The sequence below is a fragment of the Thamnophis sirtalis genome, unplaced genomic scaffold, assembly GCF_051295495.1.
Source record: "Thamnophis sirtalis isolate CommonGarterSnake01/CBP01778 unplaced genomic scaffold, rThaSir2_p1.2 scaffold_1, whole genome shotgun sequence".
In the NCBI taxonomy this organism is placed as follows: Eukaryota; Metazoa; Chordata; class Lepidosauria; order Squamata; family Natricidae; genus Thamnophis; species Thamnophis sirtalis.
In genome coordinates this window covers 6,568,034-6,583,141 of record NW_028261381.1, presented here as the reverse complement: position 1 = coordinate 6,583,141, position 15,108 = coordinate 6,568,034, and the positions used below count along the sequence as shown (strand labels likewise).

The 15,108-nt window shown below is 42.9% G+C and overlaps 1 protein-coding gene across 1 annotated transcript in view; it reads right to left on the bottom strand.

Moving 5' to 3' along the window:
• Window positions 1-3,495: 3,495 nt before the first annotated feature.
• The window catches only part of WDR12 (WD repeat domain 12), a 36,640-nt gene continuing 25,027 nt past the window's right edge, over window positions 3,496-15,108 (bottom strand). The window contains exons 11-14 of the mRNA XM_087707034.1: window positions 12,622-12,754; window positions 11,197-11,269; window positions 4,226-4,305; window positions 3,496-3,938 (exon numbers count right to left, since the gene is read on the bottom strand). Coding sequence (XP_087563160.1) covers window positions 4,228-4,305; window positions 11,197-11,269; window positions 12,622-12,754 — 284 coding nt within the window. The 3' untranslated portion in view covers window positions 3,496-3,938; window positions 4,226-4,227. The remainder of the gene's footprint in view (window positions 3,939-4,225; window positions 4,306-11,196; window positions 11,270-12,621; window positions 12,755-15,108) is intronic.

Below are 15,108 nucleotides of genomic sequence, written 5' to 3'. Positions count from 1 at the left end.
GTAGGGAAAAAAAAGCTGGTTTGTATTTTAGGGAGGAATTAAACCCCCAGCATAGCTTGCAAATTAAAGCATATGTACTGTAAATAAAAATATGTCAACCATATTAAGAGCAAAGAGAAGTCCTGGTAATAAAAGTCTGGGGAACATGCCTTTTTTCAGGGCTCTTGGAAATCAACAGTAAAAATGATGCCACCCAAGGGAATTTCACATGTAGCATTCCACATCACTCCACTCCACTCCTATGTGATTCATGCTTAGCAAGTATTGAGCTACTATACTGTAAGTAGCCTCTGCTTTGCTGCTGCTTCGGCTGCCATTGTAACGGGGAGGGGGGGGCATGGTATTTGGGAGGGGAATCATGATGTGCTGGAGGAAGATTCTAGACGCTGACCTGACCATCTTACTGCGCATGTGGAGGGAGTTTCCCGCCAAGGTTAACTGTCCGGCATTCCATCCTGGTGATGTGTTTTGAAGATATCTCCCACCTGACAGTTGGGTGCATTATAATTGGACTATGGACTGGGGTGCCAAGGGGAGGGGATTGGATTATACATGATATTCTTTGCTTTCGCGCCTAATTAACCAGATTCAGCTTAGCTTTGCTACTGTTCGTTTATAATTAGTAAAAGTAGACTTGATTTCAAACAAATGGAGTTGAGTGGTTTCTTTCCTGATTACTAAATGTAAGTCGCAGCTGACAGTAGGGAGATACCGTCTGTGGCCTGCTGGGATGAAATCGGCAGGCATTGCTTCAGGCTGATCATACATGCATCATCTGAATAAATAAGGTCACCAATTAATTAGTCAATATATTGTTAGTCAATAGTATTAACTGAATTACAGAAACAGCTTCAAGAATCAAACAAATTGTATTAGTCCAGGCGGATGAGATATTTGGGAATTGAAAAAGACAAAGAGCAAAGAAGGAAATGCAATTATGTCTTTCTTTTGTGACAGCAGAAAAGAATTTAAGATTTTACTTTGGCATGGCATGCTAGAATAACTGCAGTTAAAATTATTCTTCCTAAAATTCTTTTTCCCAAACATTTTCAGTTCCTTTGCTTATTTGATTCTGCACACGAGGGGTGGGGGGGAAATCTTCATTCTTGGAAGAATTACGTATTACAAATATGGCGCAGTGGTTAGGGTGCAGTACTGCAGGCCACTTCAGCTGACTGTGATCTGCAGTTCAGCGGTTCAAATCTCACCGGCTCAAGGTCGACTCAGCCTTCCATCCTTCAAATGACTGTAGCTCTTTTAATGCCATTGCAACTTTGAATAGTCAGTATATAAATGGCTGTACCTGTATTTATATCAGGCTGGGATGCCCAATCTGGACAGCAAAAACTTTTGAGAGCTAATATAATGTGATTAGGGTGCTGAATTATCACGAGGGAGATGGTGCTTCAAATCAATCCTTGGCCATGGAAAGTATAAAGTACTTACTGTGTGACTTTGGCTGATCAACCCTCTCAGCTAAGTTTAATTACCAGTGTTTTTATTATGGGGAAAAATAAGAGGGCTGGAGCACTCTGCACAAGCAGATTGGCTCTGCCCAGGGATTAAGCTCCTCCCACCATCCTCAAACTAATGGGGCCTGTGAGAGGACTAATTCTGTGCTGGAGCAATATTTACGTTGTTTCATCAACTACCAACAAGATAATTGGGTGGAATTATTGCCTCATGCTGAGGTGGCTTACAACAATTCCGTGCATAGCAGCACTGGCTTTACCCCTTTTGGTGTGGTGTACGGCCAAGATTTTGTGCCCATTCCTGAGGTTCCACGCGAACAGCCACAAGTGTCTTCACTGTCCGAATGGAGTGACCGCCTTCAAGACGTCTGGCCTTTGACTCTCCGAGCTCTAGATGCTGCGCTCTTGAATGAAACATGATGAAAACTTACAAACAAATGTGATGAGCTCCCTGGTATCTTTTCTTACTGTTTATTTAATTTTCTTCTTTCCCCCACCCTCTACCCTACGCATTTCTTCCTCTTTCCCTCCCTTATCTTACCATTATTTTCACTTTTCTTTGTATTTCTGTATTTTATATTTTGATAAATTAATATTTTTAAAAAATCACTTTTTTTAAGCAATGAGACGCACACTCAGCCCCTCCCCTTTCTCCATGGCCCCAAAAGTGCAAGTTTTTTTTACAAATGCTGCTGGTTGCTAAAAGAATTTTCTGTTGAAATGGAAAGCCTTCTGCTGCCTCTAAAGGTGCACTTACACCGTTAAAGTATCATCACCCAAGGAATCCATGTGAAATGTTGCCCAGGACTTTAGAAAGGCTGACTGACACATCACAAAAACCCCTTCACAGCAACTGCTCTTGGGTATCAAAGAAGAGGTACTTTGCTGAACATTACATACGTAATCAAGGAACAGTCTTAAAAAATTCAAGACTTTATTCAGTTTTGACCGGAAGAGGAAAAGGCATTTATATAGTGCAAGCCGCTCTCAGAAAGAAATATGAGTAGAGGTATGTATGTATTGTCACATCCAACTTCTGCAGCGAATTCGGTTCCACCACAAAACCGCGGTAGACTAAAGCGCGCTCGACGAAAGCGCGTACGTGACGTCATCACAGCGCGACGAAAACAGCACGCTGTGAGCGGTAAACTTAAAATTAACGCGTAAATCTAAACCTAACCCCCCCCAAACCTAACCCTAAACCTAACCCTAAGACTAACCCTTAACCTAACCCTAAACCTTACCCTATACCTAACCCTTAACCTAACGCTAACCCTTAACCTAACCCTAAACCTAACCTTAACGCTTAACGTAACCCTAAACCTAACCCTAACCTAACCCTAACCCTAACCTTTATGTGAATCGGCTTGCTTTAAAAGCGCTTTTTAAAGCGCCCTTTTTTCTCCGCGGTCGTATTTGTCGCGCTGCTGATGACGTCAGGTACGCGCTTTAATCGGGCGCGCTTTAGTGGACCGTGGTTTTGACGGGTTACGGCGAATTCTCCAGTCCCTTAACGCTTAACGTAACCCTAAACCTAACCCTAACCCTTAACCTAACCCTAACCCTAACCTTTATGTGAATCGGCTTGCTTTAAAAGCGCTTTTTAAAGCGCCCTTTTTTCTCCGCGGTCGTATTTGTCGCGCTGCTGATGACGTCAGGTACGCGCTTTAATCGGGCGCACTTTAGTGGACCGCGGTTTTGACAGGTCACGGCGAATTCTCCAGTCCCTTAAGGACGACATTCAGAAAATGTCCATGAAGTCAGAGGAAATTTTCAGATTGGTCCTCGGAGGACCATGTGCTTCCAGAGCCTGTTTCAAATTCAATCCATCCAAGAAGTCCTCAAATGGGTACAATAATATACTAGTGAAAACTTTGGGGCTATCAGTAGGAAATGTTTTAACTAAGAGCAAAACTGACCATGTCCTGAGTCCAGTTGCTCCTCATAGGTCAACTGAAATGGAGCCTCCAAAGCTTCTCCCCCCCCCCACACACCCCCAATAACCATAGATTTCAACTTATCATCACTTCTCAAAGGTAAATGTATTTATTTAATTAAAAATCCTTTAAAAACGTACATTTTATAGAATCCACCACTAGCCATCTGCGGTAAACAGATTTCCAATTTAAGGACATTTCTTCTCAAATGGTTTGGGAAGCCGAAAATGATAAATGAACTGAAACATTTAAATATAGTTGCACAAAATAAGGTTAACATAAATACTATACTGAAACCCAACATCATGTTTAAATGGTTAATATTTTTTTTTTGTACAGTTCATATATGTACATTTAAAAAAAAAGCTTTAAATACAAGGACAGCAATTTCAACCCTGACGAAAGGCAAGGCGATGAATTTTGCTGCGTGCCACAAGAATACACGTTTGACTGGCTCCAGAACATCCTTTCTACAAATAGCAGGCCACTTTCTGTTCATATATGAGATGTAGATCCAGGAAAGTCCTCCCTAGAGGGGGAAGAAAATAAACGTTACCAATTCATCTTTGCTAACCTCTGGGTCACTTCCCACACTGTTCTGGAAAATCACTAGCGTCTAGTGGGGGGGAAAAAAGAAGGAATGGACAAACCACATCCTCTTTAAACAAAAGGCAGTGTTGAACTCACAAGGACTTTGGGATCTAACCCATGATTTTACTAGCTATTAAACAACCCATTTTCTACATATGTGGTAGACAAGGTAGCTGTAGATTCCAGGAGAAGAGTTTTGGGTTTAACTGCCCTCCTCTTACTCACTTTCATGCTCCAACATCTGAAGTGGTTGATTGGTATCTGTAGCAATAGAGTTTGTTGTCGGCTCCACCACTCAGCAGCAACTGTTAACAGAGGGGGAGAGGATCAAATTATAATAAGACACTATTACAAACGAACACCCATGTGACACCTATCCTCCGCGAGCTGCACTGGCTTCCTGTTGGTCTCCGAACGCGATTCAAGGTGCTGGTTATTACCTTTAAAGCCCTACATGGCCTAGGACCCGGATATCTGCGAGACCGTCTTCTGCCGCATACCTCCCAACAGCCGATAAGATCGCACAGGTGGGCCTTATCCAGGTGCCATCAGCCAGACAATGTCGGCTGGCGGCTCCCCGGGGGAGGGCCTTCTCTGTAGCCGCTCCGACCCTATAGAATGAACTACCCCCAGAGATCTGGATCCTTCCCACTCTCACGGCCTTCCGAAAGGCTACCAAAATCTGGCTATTCCGGCAGGCCTGGGGCTGTTGACCTTATGACTGTGGTCCAGCCCCGACCAGATTGAGCGCATGATGTGGTTTTTAATCTGTTTTCTCTGCTTTTTAATTTTTTAATTCTTTTAAATGTATTTTCTGTAAGCCGCCTGGAGTCCTTCGGGATTGGGCGGCCTATAAATTTATTAAATACTTAAATGTTCTTCCAATCAAAGGGGATAAAAATGCAAGGTAAGAAAGTCCATGAAAACGGTATTATTTAAATAATAAAAAAATCACCATGACTTTTGTTTCTCAATAATTTCCAAATAGCGGGAAATATTCTCCTAACAACATTATCCCCAATATGGAAGAAACATAGAAAAAATATTCTCATGTTTGATTATTATATCATCAGAGTAAGATCTTCAAAGACACGAGAAGAAGAAAAAAAAACAGCAACATGATTCAAAACCTAGTGTATCCCTGCAAAGTTTCTACTCCTGTAGTTGAAAAGGAAGCATCTTCATATGCAATAATATTTATAATTGCGTAGTCATGCTCTGTTTCTTGCTCAGAAACTCCAGCTCGGTTTTGTATCGTGATGCGGACTAGATTAACAAAATGCTTTAACAAAATGCATCTATTTAATTTAATACAAATAATTAACATAACACAGGAACCACTCAACTCCAAACTGACTCTGAGTGGTGTACAATACAGAAAGTATTGTCCAGAAAGTACAATGCAATCATTGTAAAATAAATAAGAATATATATATAAAAAACAAGGACCAACAGTGAGTCTAGCTAACCACACCTCCACACAGAATAGCCAGGTGTTTAAGGCTTTCCAGATGTCATCAGAATAGCAACCACACAGACAGCAGGAGGAACCTCACTGCAGAGAAGGCACACTTCCTGATTCCCAGGAAATGACACTGTTTAATTGAAAGGCATCAGCGTGCCAACTCTTTTATATTGAACCAGCCAACCTGATACTGTGGGACACAGATAGGCTATGTGGGGCTTTAGAGGTCATAACCCAGCACCTTGAGGTGGTGCAGTGGTTAGGGTGCAATACTGCAGGCCACTTCAGCTGACTGTTATCTGCAGTTCAGCGGTTCTAATCTCACCGGCTCAAGGTTGACTTAGCCTCCCATCCTTCCGAGGTGGGTGAAATGAGGATCCAGACTGTGGGGGCGATATGCTGACTCTGTAAACCGCTTAGAGAGGGCTGAAAGCCCTATGAAGCGGTATATAAGTCTAACTGCTATTGCTATTGATTGGATCCAGAAGCATTCCAATAACCCATGCATCTGGCAAAGCAGATATGTTCCAGGGGCATCCCAAAGCATGCCTACCACCATCCATACCGCTGCATTCTGGATCAGCTGGAGCGTCTAAGTATCTCTAAGGGCACCGTCATGGAAAGAGCACTGCAATCTAGAATCAAGCCATGATGGTTTATTTTAGCAAGTCGTTAAACCATCATACTTCACATGAGGAGTGACTGTTTAACAAAACTTGCTAAGTAAACCATCGTTGTTTTATTCCTAAATGTTAAATCACACACAGAAGGGCAGTTTTAGCAAGCAAATAAATAAATGCATACATGAGTAACAGTAATTTGCAGTATTTGCAGTATTATATTTAAGCAAAAATGAAACAAGTCACATGATGTTCTTTTAATCGGGACATTCTGAGTTAACCTTTGGTCTATCTAATTAATACCAGAGAGATGAGAATTCATGCAGAGTTGGGAGAAAAATAGCACTTCCCCTATAAAGTAAAAATAATGTTATCTAATTGTCCTATAAACCCCTGACACTAAAAGGTTTAACTTATTTTGTTAAGAGTGGGTGGCGAAGGGGCTGAAACTGCTTGGGAATTTTGCAAAGGAATCTTTATACAAAATTAATTGAATCACAATGCAAAAAAAAAAACCCAAAACAAAACCTGGTTATAAGAATGAGAAGGAAGGTAATAAATAATTTGGATCTGTATTTCAACATTTCAACGCATTTCAGCGTTCCAGTTTACTATCTTTTGCTTCAGCCAGTTTTTATTAACATAGCTTCCCCTTGATTCAATTGTTTTGGTTTTGAAGAAAAATGATTTCTAAATATTTAGATGTCTAATAGCTGGGATGAGATTGAAGAGAAAGGAGAGGGCCCTTGGGACCGCAAGCTCAACCGTTCATTTATCATATCCATGTCCCTCCTGGCATGTCAAGGCCGCTAGTGAGGTGACGTGTGATTGGATCCATGCAGCAGTATCACGCTCTGGGAGGGAAGGAGGGGCTCTGACTGCCTTGAAGGAAGCCCAGTGCACCTCCTGCTGAAAAAGCTATTGCTGGATCCAACAGTGTGGAACATTTCTATCCTGTCTTCAATTGTCCTTTTTAAGAAGGAGCTGGGCTACAGCTCCATATGGCCCTTTTGGGAAAAACGATAATCCAGAGTTGGGATGGAGGGTTCACCGACAAAAGCGCGCCGACAAAACTGCGGCGAGAAAAGAGCGACGTCAAAATCGCGGTTCCACCACAAAACCGCGGTCGACTAAAGCGCGCTCGACGAAACCGCGTACCTGACGTCATCACAGTGCGACGAAAAAAGCACGCTGTGAGCGGTAAAGCTAAAATTAACACGTAAACCTAAACCTAACCCCCCCAAACCTAACCCTAAACCTAACCCTTAACCTAACGCTAAACCTAACGCTAACCCTTAACCTAACCCTAACCCTAACGCTTAACGTAACCCTAAACCTAACCCTAACCCTTAACCTAACCCTAACCCTAACCCTTACCTTTACGTGAATCGGCTTGCTTTAAAAGCGCTTTTTAAAGCGCCTTTTTCCTCCGCGGTGGTTGTCGCGCTGCTGATGATGTCAGTGACGCGCTTTAATTGGGCACGCTTTAGTGGACCGCGGTTTTGTCGTGCCACGAAAATCACGCCCACAACAGCGCACTGACAAAAGCGCGCCTTCAACAAACAACGCGAAAACAACGTAATAACCCTACCCCTAACTCTAACCCTAAACCTAACCCTTACCTTAACACTAATCGCGCTTTTGTGGGGGTTCTAAAAATGGTTCTAAGTCTCTTCTTTCAATGACATTGTAACTTTAAATGGTCACTAAATGAATTCGAGGACTACCTCTGCAGACTTTCATGTAATTTCAATCTTTCATAAAATTACTATTTTAAAAAAGGCTTTCATAGCATAAGGAAAAGGTAAAGGTTCCCCTCGCACATATGTGCTAGTCGATCCTGACTCTAGGGGATGGTGTTCATCTCTGTTTCAAAGCCGAAGAGCCAGCGCTGTCCAAAGACATCTCCGTGGTCATGTGGCTGGCATGACTAAATGCCGAAGGCGCACGGAACGCTATTCCCTTCCCACCAAAGGTGATTCCTATTTTTCTACTTGCATTTTCACATGCTTTCAAACTGCTAGGTCGGCAGAAGCTGGGACAAGTAACGGGAGCTCACTTTGTTACGCGGTGCTAGGGATTTGAACCGCTGAACTGCTGACCTTCTGATCAACAAGCTCAGCATCTTAGCCACTGAGTCCCTGTTTCATAGCATAGGACTGTGATGCGAACCTACGGCATGAGTGCCACAGGTGACACGCAGAGCCATTTCTGAGGGCACGCGAGATGTTGCCCTGTCAGCTCCAGTGTGCATGCGTGGGCTGACAAGCTGGTTTTCAGCTTTGATTTTTGGACATTTTTCGCCCTCCGGAGGCTTCGGGGAAGTCCCCTGAAGCCTCTGGAGGGAGAAAAAGGGCCCAATAGGCAACCCAGAAGTCCGTTCCCGAACTTCTGGTTTACGTGTTGTGCTGTTTTTATCCCTCCCAAGGCTTTAGGAGGTTTTCCTGTGCCCAATGCGCCTCCTGGAATTCCGGAGGCTTCAGTGAGGCTGGCGCGCATGCACAGGGGGAGTTGTGTGTGCGTGTGGGGGGGAAGGGCATTGCATCATGGGTGTGGGCATGCACGCACGCAATCCCTCCCGCTCCCCCCATTTTTGGCCCACCTCAACAAAAAGGTGAGCCATCAAAGGCATAGGACCTTGCTATTTGAGGAATTACCTATTTCTGAGCCATCCTGTACAATCCTATAAAGCAGGTGTGTCAAACTGATGGCCCGTGGGCCTGATGTGTCACACGCAGGCTACGCCCCCCCCCAAAATCCGCGCAGGGGAAAAAACATTGCGAAATGTCACGATAGGGTGAGTTTGTCACCTGTGCTATAAAATAAGTATGTTCTTATCAGTGGTAGGTTTCAAAAAATTTTGGAACCTACTCTGTGGGTGTGGCCTCCTTTGTGGGAGTGGCTTGCCGGCCATGTGTTTTCTCTCTCTCTCTCTCTCTCTCTCTCTCTCTCTCTCTTTCCTTCCTTTTGTCTCTCTGTCCCTTTTTTTTCTTTCATCTCTCTCTCACACTTTTTCTTTCTTTTTTCTTTATCTATTTCTTCCTTTCTCTTTCTCTTTCTCTCTGTGTGTCAGTCTGTCTGTCTGTCTGTCTGTCTCTCTGTGTGTGTGCAAACACAGTGTGCAAACACTGTCATATGATGGGACTCAGGAAGTTTGCCTTCTCTGTTATGGTAACTGCCTCTCATTTTTATAGACATTCCTGGGGTTTTAGGTTATCTTAGCGCTTTGAGATAATCCTGGAGAATTTAAGGAGTTCTTTCATTCCAAAACAAAAAAAAAATTGTCTTTATTCTTCCTTGTTTGGAGGCATTCAGGAAAAAAAGGAATGCCTTAAGTCTCTTGAAGACTTCAATCCTCCAACCACCAACTCCTAACCGATTGCAGTGTCTGATCCAACCATCTGAGATATCACGTAAAGACCATAATCCGCCCCCACCCGAATGTTGTATGAATGTTGCTTGATTTTAATTATACATTGTGTTTTTATGTTATTGTATGTCTTCTCCTCCCATACAAGTTGTTAGCCGCCCTGAGTCCCCTCAGGGAAAAGGGCGGCCTATAAATAAACTCAACAACACGTTACTTGACTATAAAAACAAGTGGAATCCTAGCCCGAAGAAAACTGACACTACCCCTTTACTGCCTGGGCAATTTCCCCCTTTTACGGCATTTAGAGATATGTATGCATTCCTGTGAGATTCATGTTAATTGACATATGCAATATTAACTTCTGTACCTTTTAACATTAACCTTAATTTCAATCAATTTTAAGTGTTCCTTTTGTGAGTTTGGATAGTGGCTATAATACCTTCTTCCTGAGAAGTAAGAAGTACCCATTTCCATAATTAAAAGATTTTTCAGTGCGCACATCTGATTCCTGCATGTCTCATACCTGTTCTGTCACCTGTTTCTATACACACACACACACAAGTTTACATGTTCAGGTGAACAGAAGATATTGACAACAGTCCTGGAATATTTTACGTGATGCAGAGCTAAACATTAGTTCTGTTCTCAGTTTTCATCCAATTCTATACTTTCGTTTTTTAAATAAATTATTTATTTATTTATTTATTTCCAAAACAAACATATATTGTAAAAAGTATTATCAGCTGGTTACAAAAAGCTTTTGTGCATCTCTTCCACCGTCATCATATATAATGCATATTAATTCAAATATCTTAACTCAAATATTTACTATATTAACATCACCATACCTCCACTTTTATTTCACTACAGTTATTTAAACATCCTTCATCCTTAAATATACCAAGATTCAATCCATAACCACATGCTGGCATTTCATTTACTTATTTATAAAATCCTCCATTAACATTAAGTCCTCATAGCCTGTTTCAGCTAAACATCCATAATATTTAATACCAAAGTTTTCTAATCCTCCATGTATATAATTTATTATCATTATCCTTTATTTAGCTATATCCTATATCATAGCATTTTCCCCTATTAGTTAAAATTTAACTGTATATAGTTTTGTTTTTATGATACTTATTTTTGTTATTAATAATCTTTATAGATATTTTTTAATTTTTTTTAATTTTTATTTTATCAATTTCATATATACATTCACAATTATATGATCTCATAACTGTTATTAATAATATGTATTTATAACAATTTTTCCCTACAGTTGACAATATACTTGAAGATTGCTTTCTTAACATCCCATAGATCCATCTTATCTTACAACGGTCCTACTTCTTCTTCCCTCCCTCCCTCTTTCCTTCCCTCGTTTCTTCTCTCCTACTCCCCTTCCTTCCCTCCTTCCTTCCCTCCCTCCTTCCCCCTTCCCTCCTTTCTTTTCTCCTTCTCTCCTTCCTTTCCTCCTTCCTTCCCCCCTTCCTTCTCTCCTACATTCCCTCCTTTCTTCTCTCCTTCTCTCCTTCCTTCCCTCCTTCCTTCTCTCCTTCCTTCCCTCCTTGCTTTATAGATAGTCCAAAAATATTCCTAACCTTCCCTTCTCATATCCAATTATTACTTATCATAACAACTCAACATTGTATACATTACTATTATTATCAATTTTTATTTAACTATACCTATTACCAATGGATTTAATACTATACTTTCTTGAACTATCAAATCTTACCCCAGCTTCGGTCCACTCCACACAGAAAACTTTGTCTTCGTGAGCCGCCAAGTCATAAAGAGGAGCTTTGCAACTGATGAGATATAGATTATTAAAGCCAGTTTTAGTGTTGTGCTGTTACTTAAGCGGTGTGACACTGATGCTTCTTTGCTGAAACAAAGTTCCCTCTCGATCCATTTCGTCTCCAACTCCCCTTTCTCTATTTCCTTTTTCTTTAAATGTAAATCTACCAGGACACACGTATTGTCCACACATCTGAGATGAAACAAAAATCTTAAGTTGATCTTGAATCCTAATGTTCATAAAGATACGGCATTTTCTGTTCCCCCCCCCCAATTTCCCAATGTACCATGTAGCCTTTGCAAGTATGATTGCCTTGCAAGTACTTTAGTACTAAATTCAAATTAAAAATATGTTGGATTCTACAGGATTCACAAGTTAAAGTGATTATATCACTTTATTCATTTAATTTATATGCTGCCCATCTCACAGTCACCGGACTCTGAGGGGCTGACAACATCATGTACTTGCTAATGCTTTCTGGTAAGAGAATTTGGAGGCGCAATTTGCAAAATTCACTTGCATGTTCAGATCTAATGGCCCACCAAGAGTATCTGTGAAGTAAGATTCATCAACCAATGAGTGCATTTTAAAATAAGAACTTTCAAAAGTTGTGCCCTTGTGACCTCTAGACTGGATTACTGCAACGTGCTCTACATGGGGCTGCCCTTGAAGAGTATTCGGCGACTTCAGCTTGTCCAGAATGCGGCCGCGCAAGCGATCGTGGGTGCGCCTCGGTTCACCCACGTAACACCTATCCTCCGCGAGCTGCACTGGCTGCCTGTTGGTCTCCGGGTACGCTTCAAGGTGCTAGTTGTCACCTACAAAGCCCTTCATGGTATTGGATCTGGGTACTTGAGAGACCGCCTGCTGCCAATTACCTCCACTAGACCAATTAGATCCCACAGACTAGGCCTCCTCCGAATTCCATCCGCCAGCCAATGCCGGCTGGCGACTACCCGGAGGAGAGCCTTCTCTGTGGCTGCTCCGACCCTCTGGAACGAACTCCCCGTGGAGATTCGTACCCTCACCACCCTCCAGGCCTTCCGCACAGCCCTTAAAACCTGGCTGTGCCGACAGGCCTGGGGCTTATGACTCGCTGCCCCACTTCGAATGGTATGATTGTTGTGTTTTTAACTATGCATGGTTTTCTATGTTTTTTGTAACTTTGTTTGTATTTCCCTCCCTTTGAGTTGTGAGCCGCCCTGAGTCCCCTTGGGGAAAAGGGCGGCATTCAAATAAACTAAAAAAAAATGAAATGAAATGAAAAGCTTAAAACAGCGGCTCTTCGTTTTGCATGTCATACAGTAATCTGAAATCATATATACAAAATGCAACAGATGAGCACTTCAGATTTCAGCTTACCTTCGTGTATCCCAGAGTTTGACAACGTTATCTAAAGAGCCAGAGATAAGTTGCTGCTCGTGAGTCGGAGACCATTTCACTGAGGTCACCCAGCCAGTATGTGAGGTGAGAGAAAGTAACACCAAAGAGCCATCTGAAATGAGACAGATTCAATAGCCACAAGGTAAAATATGGCACGTGATTTATAGTTACCAAAAAAGAAGCCAAGATAAATGCATACTCGTCATAGAAGCTTGTAATGGTCTTTTTGAGAGAGAAAAAAAATGCCAGAAATACAAAAGCTTATTCCTTCGTAGGATTCCGATTTTAGTTTGCTAAGATAGAAGTTGACAGCCAAGAGCCGAGGTGGCGCAGTGGTTAGGGGTGCAGTACTGCAGGCCACTTCAGCTGACTGCTATCTGCAGTTCGGCGGTTCAAATCTCACCGGCTCAAGGTTGACTCAGCCTTCCATCCTTCCGAGGTGGGTGAAATGAGGACCCAGACTGTGGGGGCGATATGCTGAAAGCCCTATGAATTGGTATATGTCTAACTGCTATTGCTATTGGTATAGTTCAGTTCAGTTTAGTTCAGTTTAGTTTATTAAATTTATATGCTGCCCTTTTCCCCCGAAGGGGACTCAGGGCGGCTCACAACTCGAACCGGGGAGGGGGATACAAACAAAAGATTTAAAAACAACAACATAACAATATATAATTTAAAACTCACAACAGTCATACCATTCGAGACGGGGGCAACAGCTCTTTAGCCCCAGGCCTGTAGGAACAACCAGGTTTTAAGGGCTTTGCAGAAGGCCTGGAGGGTGGTGAGGGTTCGAATCTCCACGGGGAGTTCGTTCCAGAGGGTTGGAGCAGCCACAGAGAAGGCTCTCCTCCGGGTAGTCGCCAGTCGACACTGGCCGGCGGATGGAATTCGGAGGAGGCCTAATCTGTGGGATCTAATTGGTCTAGTGGAGGTAATTAGTAGTGATGTTGGACTACGGATGGGGAAAGCTAAGTTCTAGTCTTGTTGGCACACAGCCAACTGGGTGACAGCCATTCTTTTTCAACCTGTAATGATATGTGGGAAAGACCTTGGGAGAGGAGGAGAGGAGATGCTGCCTAGGAAATGTAGCAGATAACAGAATCAGCTAGACAGAAGGATAGGGGAACACAGCCTTAACTACGCTATTTGTGTCCATCATTCCAGAGCTCAGTCGCTCATGAGCTGAACAACTTCCTTCAAAATGTAAACTAGATTGTTGAACTAAAGTGTCATGATATTGATCTGACTATGGAAACAAGACGCCTATTAGCCATCAGGAGAGAGAGGGGAAACTGCCATATCAGCTTCACTAACATGGTATGACTAGCCGGAATGTTGCGAAGAATCAGGTAGAGTTCTTTCCCATCATCCCAACCAGGGGTGGGTTTCTCGCGCCGTTCCAACCGGTTCGGTTGGAACGGGGCCAGCGGCGTCCTCATGCACGCGCACAATGCATGCATGCGTACTAGCGCCTGTGCGATGCTCCAGCTGCTCCTGGAGGATCGCGCAGGCGCTGTATGCGTTCTGCGCATGTGTGGAAGCGCAGAACTCGTCAAAACTGGGTAAGAAACGTGGGCAGGCGGATGGATCCTTCGGCGTTCCCAGAAGTTACTTACTTCCGGGTTCGCCGACCAACTGGTTCGCGGGGACCGCCGCAAACCGCCTGAAACCCATCCCTGATCCCAACCCTGACTCTTTGATCTGGAGATGCTAGGATCTTCTGCATGTAAAGTATGTCCTCTGTCATTGTGTTTGCAAGAAGGGGCCGAGAAAGTGAGACGAGGCCGTTACTTTTCTGCCACCTCAAGAATGCTACATTATTATTCAAGGAATGAAGCCTTATTAGAAAGCACATACCAGTACAATACAATACAATAGCAGAGTTGGAAGGGACCTTGGAGGTCTTCTAGTCCAACCCCCTGCCTAGGCAGGAAACCCTATACCGTTCCAGACAAATGGCTATCCAACATCTTCATAAAGACTTCCACTGTTGGGGCATTCACAACTTCTGGAGGCAACTTCTGTTCCACTGATTAATTGTTCTGTCAGGAAATTTCTCCTCAGTTCTAAGTTGTTTCTCTCCTTGATTAGTTTCCACCCATTGCTTGTTCTACCCTCAGGTGCCCTGGAGAATAGTTTGACTCTCTCTTCTTTGTGGCAACCCCTGAGATATTGGAACTCTGCTATCATGTCTCCCCTAGTCCTTCTTTCTCTTAAACTAGACATACCCAGTTCCTGCAACCGTTCTTCCTATGTTTTAGCCTCCAGTCCCCTAATCATATTTGTTGCTCTTCTCTGCACTCTTTCTAGAGTCTCCACATCTTTTCTACATCGTGGTGACCAAAACTGAATGCACTATTCCAAGTGTGGCCTTACCGAGGCATTATAAAGTGGTTATTAACACTTCACGTGATCTTGATTCTATCCCTCTGTTTATGCAGCCTAGAACTGTGTTGGCTTTTTGGC